Source organism: Anoplophora glabripennis, unplaced genomic scaffold (assembly GCF_000390285.2).
Source record: "Anoplophora glabripennis isolate ALB-LARVAE unplaced genomic scaffold, Agla_2.0 scaffold50, whole genome shotgun sequence".
NCBI lineage: Eukaryota > Metazoa > Arthropoda > Insecta > Coleoptera > Cerambycidae > Anoplophora > Anoplophora glabripennis.
The window spans coordinates 377,516-386,286 of NW_019416330.1; the positions used below are offsets into that span (position 1 = coordinate 377,516).

The 8,771-nt window shown below is 33.8% G+C and overlaps 2 protein-coding genes across 2 annotated transcripts in view; both read left to right on the top strand.

The window, feature by feature from the left end:
* Positions 1 to 3,665, top strand: part of LOC111691393 (cell surface glycoprotein 1-like) — a 6,484-nt gene extending 2,819 nt beyond the window's left edge. Inside the window, exon 2 of the mRNA XM_023454129.1 lies at positions 1,728 to 3,665. Within this exon, the coding sequence (XP_023309897.1) occupies positions 1,728 to 3,253 (1,526 nt within the window). The 3' untranslated portion in view covers positions 3,254 to 3,665. The remainder of the gene's footprint in view (positions 1 to 1,727) is intronic.
* A 2,407-nt stretch (positions 3,666 to 6,072) lies between these two features.
* Positions 6,073 to 7,727, top strand: LOC111691392. Its single transcript, XM_023454124.1, has 4 exons — positions 6,073 to 6,524; positions 6,584 to 6,805; positions 6,862 to 7,342; positions 7,723 to 7,727. Exons 1-4 carry the CDS (start codon positions 6,255 to 6,257, stop codon positions 7,725 to 7,727), a joined length of 978 nt encoding a protein of 325 aa, XP_023309892.1. The 5' UTR covers positions 6,073 to 6,254.
* The last annotated feature ends 1,044 nt before the right edge of the window (positions 7,728 to 8,771 follow it).

The following is an 8,771-nucleotide window of genomic DNA, read 5'->3' on the forward strand; positions in this document are numbered from 1 at the left end:
ACGTCGCTGTAATTTGTGTGTAGAACGAAATGGCGGGCATTTCGAACAGCTCCTTTGAGGTCTATTTATACAATAAGTTGTTTTTCCATACCGTGTTGTTTATTTTTTTATTATCTTACAATAAACTGTGTGAAACAGAAAGTTTTATTTCTATCTAAACAAAGCGTGATAGAAAAAAAGTAAATAAAAAAAAAGTTGTATTTTTGATAGCTAAATCTGAGAAAAATTTCAAACTTACCAAAAAGTAGTGGCGTACCATATTTTTTTCTATTTTTATCAAGCTTGTGTCTTGTTGTGACGCCACTGGAGAAAATTGGACAAAGTTGCCAAGTTTCAACAAAGTCTAAAAAGGGGTTTTCGTTTTACGAATAAAAAATCAATTCTCATTTTAAACTTGAACACTCCGTAAATCGAAAACGACGCATCTATACATAAACTTTTTTTTTAAAGGATTTTTAGTACTTGTTGTGAAAGTCCTGCTACAAAAAACGCGGACACCCTGTATATAGTATTATCTCAGTTACTCCAGGTATCAATATATTTAAATGTTTCTAAATTTATATGAAATATTTTATGGGGTGATTTCCCAGAAAATGGGAAAAAAATAAAATCTGGCGGGTAACTTGCAATAATATACTGATAATTTGCGGCAGTTTTTTTAGCCCTGACGTGTATAAAAACCAATTCCTATAACATTTTTATCGCTGAAGTACGTCATTTTGAACATCTCTTATGATTTTTATTAGTCCTATTTTTTACCATTGTTATTTGTTTGTTATTGTTGTTTATTGTTTGTTTCAAATAGTCCTATTATTTTACTTTTCATTGTGGTATTTTATAATTTATAATTTTGTTCAACTAAATAAAAAAAATTTTTTTCATTGAAGCGCATTCATTTTTTGTGGAAGATGTTTTTAGTTCTTACAAATGTGTTAAGAGAAAACAAAAACAGATCACATTATTTGCCATCATGTGTGAGCTAACTAACAATTTATCGAAGAAAACTTAAGAGACAAAAAAGATTTAGATTGAAGCCTTCTTTGTATATTAAATTTTTAAATAAAGGAATGTTAAAAAGTTCTGATGAAAAATATTAACTGGCTTGTTTTTCTTTTACTCTTTATAATAAAATGTCAGGGTTAAATAAACTGTCAAAATCTATCATTTCATTAGTGCAAGTTGTCTGTCAAATTTCATTCTCTTTACTTTTTCCATAGAAAATGAGCAGAAACAGGAAAAGCAGCAGAAATATGGATTTATTTTCATAAACAATCTATTTATGTATTTACTTTACGTATTTGTTCATATAATACAATTGCAGTTATTAAACAAACACATTTAATCAACGCTTAAAAGTTAGACCCTGTGTGAAATTATTCCCATTTTGTTATTATTAATTTAAATAGTATGAAAACAACTAACCTCTATGACTTAAATGTCTATAACATTCAATAAAATAAAATATTTGCCATGTCCACTAAGCACTAAGAACGTATTGCTATACATGATGTTATGAATTATTTTAATTGTGTACTAAAGTGTGTACGAGTAGATATTCCAATATTTCTTCGATTGATATAGATAGAAAATCTATATTCGTTATTTAAAAAATTGTTACATTACATCTCCATGTAATTAATATGCGACTATTGTAGACAATAAATGAATATTTATTATAATTTAAGAGGTAAATTCTATACGCTTTTAATTATAAACTACTTTTACAGCCGCCTTATACTCAACTGCAGACTGCCAACATGAAATATCTTGGGCGGATCCAACCAACTGCGCAAGATTTTATATGTGCGCGCCATGGGGACCTCAAATAATGGATTGCGCTCCAGGAACCCATTACAATCCGAAAATACTAAGTTGTGACTGGCCTAACGTAGTTAATTGTGTAGTCACAACTACTTCTACAGAAGGACCTCCTACAATTCCAAGTACTAAACCAACACAACCACCAACAAAAGCACCACCCACTGAAACGCCCGAGGAACCAACTGAAACCCCCGAACCCACAGGAGCTCCTAAACCTGAACCGACAGAAGCCCCCGAGCCTGAACCAACAGCAGCACCGGAACCTGAACCAACAGAAGTTCCAGAACCAGAACTGACAGAAGCCCCTGAACCCGAAACAACATATGTTCCAGAGCCTGAACCAACTGTAGTACCAGAACCTGAACCGACAGAAGCTCCTGAACCAGAACCAACTGCAGCACCAGAACCAGAACCAACTGAAGCTCCAGAACCTGAACCAACAGAAGCACCCGAACCTGAACCAACTGAAGCTCCGCAACCTGAAACAACTGCAGCACCGGAAGCCGAACCAACAGAAGCTCCAGAGCCTGAACCAACTGTAGCACCGGAACCTAAACCGACAGAAGCTCCTGAACCAGAACCAACAGTAGCACCGGAACCCGAACCAACAGAAGCTGCAGAACCTGAACCTACTGAAGCCCCAGAACCTGAATCTACTGCAGCACCAGAACCTGAACCAACAGAGGCGCCAGAACCAGAACCAACAGAGGCACCCGAACCAGAACCAACTGCAGCACCGGAACCAGAACCTACAGAAGCTCCAGAACCTAAACCAACAGAGGCACCTGAACCTGAACCAACTGAAGCTCCGGAACCTGAACCCACTGCAGCACCAGACCCTGAACCAACAGAAACAGAAGCACCAGAACCAGATCCTACAGATGCACCGGAACCAGAATCAACTGCAGCACCGGAACCAGAACCTACGGAACGTCCAGAACTTGAACCAACAGAGACACCCGAACCTGAACCAACTGAAGCCCCAGAATCTGAACCAACTGCAGCACCGGAACCAGAACCAACTGCAGAACCGGAACCCGAACCAACAGAGGCTCCAGAACCTGCACCAACAGAGGCACCAGAACCAGAAACAACTCCAGCACCGGAAGCAGAACCTACGGAAGTTCCAAAGCCTGAACCAACTGCTGCACCCGAACCTGAACCAACAGAAACACCAGAACCTGAACCAACAGAAGCACCGGAACCAGAACCCACAAAAGCTCCAGAACCGAAACCAACAACAACCGTCAAAACTCCATCAGATATATGTGCAGAATTTCCTAGCCAATTCTTTGTCACTTCTTATCCAAACGACTGCACAAGGTTTATTACATGTAACTACGGGCAGCCTGTCATTATGAATTGCCCGGGAGGTAACTACTTTAGTCCAGTATTAAGCACTTGTATAGCAGATTCATCCCATTGTGCATAACTTTACGTAAGGAATAAAGTTATTCATGTTGAATATATTTTATTTATATTTAACTATCATTTCTTACATGTAACATAATGACCTTTGCAATAAAATACAATTAAATCACTTTAAAAGATAATAATTAATTTATGTTTATGGAGATTACCATCGATACAAAAATATTTCCTTGATTAATTTGTGGACGAAAGAATAATTATTTCAATATTTATCTCGAGTTGGAAACAGTATGTTTGTTCTCTTATACAATTTTATGTTCAATCAAACTGAACTATAGTATAGTAAGCTGTTAATTAATTTTTTAGTTCGTGTGAATTTCGTCCAATATTACTGAAAGATGACATTTATCAAGTAAAATGTTATCACTACAGATTAACATTTGCGTCAGTAGTGATACCAAGAAATTTAAAAATAGCACATCGTCACAATAGGCATGATGACAGATTTTGAAAAACTATTCTATGATGTTCGAAACTTTCGAAAGTATTTACTATTTCCAAAAAATATCTTATGTCTGTAGAAAATAAAAGGTTTAGTAGAAAAACATTAAAATTTTAATTTTAAGACCAAACCCTCGCAAAAACGGTCGTCGGTGTCATGGCGTCTACGTGACGTCACATCTATGTATGTCAGTAAACATAGGTGCTAATATTTTGTGTTGCAAGATTCATTAGTTAAATAACAATACAAAGTTACCATAATAGTATATGCATTTTATTTACACTCAAATTGTACTTTGGTATAATAATGGACACATATTATCTTTCCATGAAGAGACTAAAAGTTGAAGGTGAAGAGTTGTCATCAAATGTAAAAATAATTGTTTTTACTTTTTTATTTGTTGTAGTTGCAATCAGCTACACCGAAATTAGCCCTTTTGAAGTCCTGTTAGATACATTTGTAGCTGCCGTCTGCACTTAAAACTTCTGGGTCGGTTTTCCTTTTTCCACATAATTTTTAAAAGTCTTCATATTCTTGGTACACCTAATTTCAATAATACTGTCTTCACAGATTCCATCAGGCGATCCTGCTATCATGGCTTAGCTTTTGCAAAGCATTATACCGTTTTTTTTTTAATTTTTTCCCAAGTCTGATACTTATAGTTTTCCTCACTTCATCCTCCAGTATTCTATCGCGTTTCATCTTCATCAGTTTTTTAAAAAATGTGTCGCATGACTGTTCTTTGTATTTCAGCACCAATTTATGCATGGATAAACTTTTGATAACAAACATAGTCTTTTTGATATTTTATTAACTCGCAGTTGTTGGGCTTTCATTTCTTTCCTTCTTCTAGAAACTTTTCAAATACCTTACGTTTCCTAATTATGGTTTTAGTAACACAAAACTAAACAAACTGACAGTTGGGAAACACAAAATATTTAAACAAAGATAAATACTGCGGATATTGTCGAAGTACAAATGAAACAAAATTACATTTACATAGATGTGACGTAATTCGCTCTGATTGGTGTTCAACCTATCATGGCGGTTTGCTGTATTTTGTAGTTTTATGTTATCAAAAATATTATTAATCTCGCTCATAATATAAAAATAAATACGTTTTTTATAATCCATAAATCATATTTCATTACATAAATACATAATTTTAGGGATTCTTGGTTACTGTTATCATGCCTATATTAGTGGGTTATGTCAAACCAGTGTATTCCCTCGCTCAATCCGAATCTAAAGTCGGAATTCCCGAATATTCGTGTTTTGGACCGAACTTATGCGACTTACTAATTTGGAACTCACTGTATAAAACACAAACTTAAAAAAATGCAAGTTTATATACAGGATAAATGACGTCATCGGTGATTTTTTTTAGTATCCATCCTAGTTTTTTTTACTTTTTTGAATAGCGTGTAAAGTTATACACCATTACCAAATGTCAAATACTATTTCCAAGATACAGCAAGCATTATTCTTTCGCTACTTTTACAATTTTAAAAATGTCCGTTAATAAATTAATTTGGTTTCAAATTGGTATTTTGGAAGGAACATAGTCAAAATAATACTTGTAACAACGTTCATTGCTGATAGTATAAGCTAGTATTCTGACTGCAATGAACACTATTAGAATGTTATAACCTTAGTCTTTTATTCCCACATTCCTCTAGGACAATTTTGTATTGATTCCTTTTGAATCTTTGAAGCGGCTGAAACTGGCCACAATGATAGACGCATATCTCAATGCGATAATAATGAAAAATCTACTTTTTTAAGTAAACTTAGGGGACAGACGAGAGTGTAATGTGAAATATATATGAAATGGTAAATGATAACCATATAACCCTTGTTTTCTATATCTTGTACTATCATATTTATTAGTTATTTTCTTCTGCAAGCCCATGAATGCTCACTTCTTTATTCTCTATTCAGTACACCACTTTTTGAACTTATTATTCGCTATGTGAAAAAGAAGAAAGCAATACTACCACTATAAAAAACGCTAGCATTTGCTTAGATTTAAATGAATACAAATCAAGGCAGAACATTGGGTTCCATGAATAAAACAGAAAGAAGCAGAAAGTAAAAGTAAAAGCAAATGTTCAACGTAAAAGGTTGTAGCAAAAGCATTTGCTTCATTTAAAATGTTTCAGATATTGTAGCAGATGCCATAATCAGCGATCTGCAACTGGCAGACCGAGGTCTAAATCCGGACCGCTGAAGGTAAAAAACTATACCGCCAAAAATTTTTTGAAAGTATAATTACTCAAATTATATAATAGTTATTTATGTATCTAGGGAATTATAAGGGCCTTAATTACCGATGGCAAAGTTTGCGTCCCGAGGGCGTCCGGCCCTAGGGACAGCAATTGCCTGAGGTTATTAAGGCTCATTAATTCCCGTGGTACATAGATAATTTTATTTCTGACCGATTTCAATAAAATATTGTTTATTTTTAAAACGGAAAAAATGTACCAATTTATTACCTTCCCAGTATATTTGAATCAGGTACCATTGATTATAAGAGTTTTGTTGTTGCTAGGTTGTTGCTATGTTACGTGTTTATAAACAGAATTGTTACTTGCTTATAAACAGTACTTTGTTATCAAGCTGTGTTTGCGTTAAAAACGTGTTTTCTACCCCAAATATAATGGAGCAGATTTTGAAAAAAGCTGAAAAAGCAAGAGAATCATTAATTCCATCGAAAAGTGAAGCCGTATACCAAAAAGAATACAAGATATATCTGGAGTGGCTGACACGGAATAATGTTATGCCAAAAGATGCCACTGAAACTGTATTACTGGCATATTTTCAAGAATTGGTAAGGAATATTCTATGTTTTTCGGTAGATTTGGTAGTAATTTTGTTTATTCGTTGCAGTCAGAAACGTATAGTCCGAATTCTTTATGGACTAAATGGTCAATGCTAAAATCGAAGGTGAATATACATGAGAAACGAGATATCGCCAAGTTCAATGAACTAGAGGCTTTTTTGAAACGGAAGAGTAAGAGTTATAAGCCGAAAAAGTCTGCTGTTTTATCTCCTAATGATGTTATCAGATTTCTAAAGAACGCTCCTAATGAAATTCATTTATTGCATAAGGTAATTTTTTTCTTATTTTCCTTTTTGTGTGTATTTATTTCCTTTTTTTGTTTTAGGTTGTTTTGATTATGGGTTATTTTGGAGGATGCAGAAGTCAGGAACTTTTGAATATGAAGATATCGGATATAGAGGACCGGGATTCCGTTATGGTAGTGAACGTACCGGAAAGTAAAACTGGTGTATCGAAGAAATTTACAATTGTGGATGAAAAAGAGTTCTCTGCTTTGCCTTTATTAAGACTTTATATGTCTTTGCGTCCTAAAGGTATTGAACGATTTTTTTTGCGCTTCCGACAAAATAAATGTACATCTCAGCCAATTGGAAAAAACATGTTTGGGAAAATTCCCAGCAAAATCGCAATGTATTTAGGATTGCCAAACCCATCTTCCTATACGGGACATTGCCTTCGTCGCACTTCTGCTACTGTTCTAGCTAATGCAGGAGCAACTATGACTAACTTAAAAAGACACGGAGGTTGGAAAAGTTCCACGGTGGCGGAGGGGTATCTGGAGGATACTTTGCCATTAGAAGAGGCAGGTACCTCGATTGTAGTGAACAGAAGCTCCAGCCATACAAAAGAAGAAATTATTTCCAGTGGGGGTAGTAATTTTCAGGGAACATTTCAAAATTGTACATTTATTATTTGTAATGACGCAAATAAATAAAATATGGTTCAGTTTTCATTTCATAAATATATACACATATATGTATATTACCATTTTTTATTTTATTTTTACTTGTGAAAGGTAGAGGGAATTATAGAATCTATAATACCCCAAGGGAGTTATGACTCTCTTTATTGATAGCGTAACTATGACGATATAAGCTTATAATATCCCGGTCAGAAATAAAAAATATTTTTCTGTTGATAACAATACGTTTGAGTGCCACCCTTATCTTTTTTTAATGGTTTGTAGGGTAGTAAAAGAACTGACTCAAGACCGCACATGTAATTTCTCCCATTGATTATTGAATACAAATATGCCTATCTATTGGATTTCATATTATTTTGTGAATGCAAATTAAAAAAAAATAGTAAGAAATATAAGTTTTTTTCTGGACCTGGAGTTAAAAATTTTCAAAATTATCCATACTCCACCTAAAATGACTTGCCGACCCCTTCTCTAAAGTATAATTCGTTTAATTAAAATTTCAATCTTTGTCAGTTTAAATTTAGAGCGTTTTGTTGCTAGTCAACAGAATGTCTGCAAATTACGAACACAAAATTTTTTATATTCATAAAAATAATAGTTATAGGTTCCTTTCATTTAATTTAAAAAAAAAAGACTAATCTTTCTTTAACTCACATGATTTATTCTTTTTCAAATTTGGTTATACTTTCTTTCATAAAAAAAATATTATACTCGATTAGATACTTCGCCTGAGAAATGAAAGTCCTAAAGGGCTAAAATAGCTTGTTGGCTAGAAAATTTATCAAATCTTGTTAACTTGCAATTCATTAAATCATTTAAAAATCTTACAAAAAGATCCAAGTTGATAACATTATACGTTTTCAATAAATCATGTTTTGAGACCTTAATTTACGAGTATGGTTTTCGCTCAAATTTAGATAAATTTCACAATTTTTATAAATTAGTCAATGTAATTAAAGATAAGACAGCCACACACACAAAAAAAAAGAAAAGTTGTCTGTACTTTTCATGCGACATGCGTTACCTGTAGTAATTTGCCTCCTGATCACGTATACGGTGTCAGAATTGAGCTATCACATCACAGGAATTTCCTAACCTCAAAAAACAGGTCAGAAATAGCAAAAATTCACGAAAAAGTGCTAGGAAAAAAATTTTTCTATATGCAAATGTTAATTTATATGGTTAAGATCCCGCCAAATATGAATAAGCGGTCAGAATTTTTCTAACCTCAAAAAAAACGTTTCAATTAAGGTCAGATATCACGAATTTTCAAAAAATTCAACAGCATTCAACAGATTTGCGCCAAATTTGGT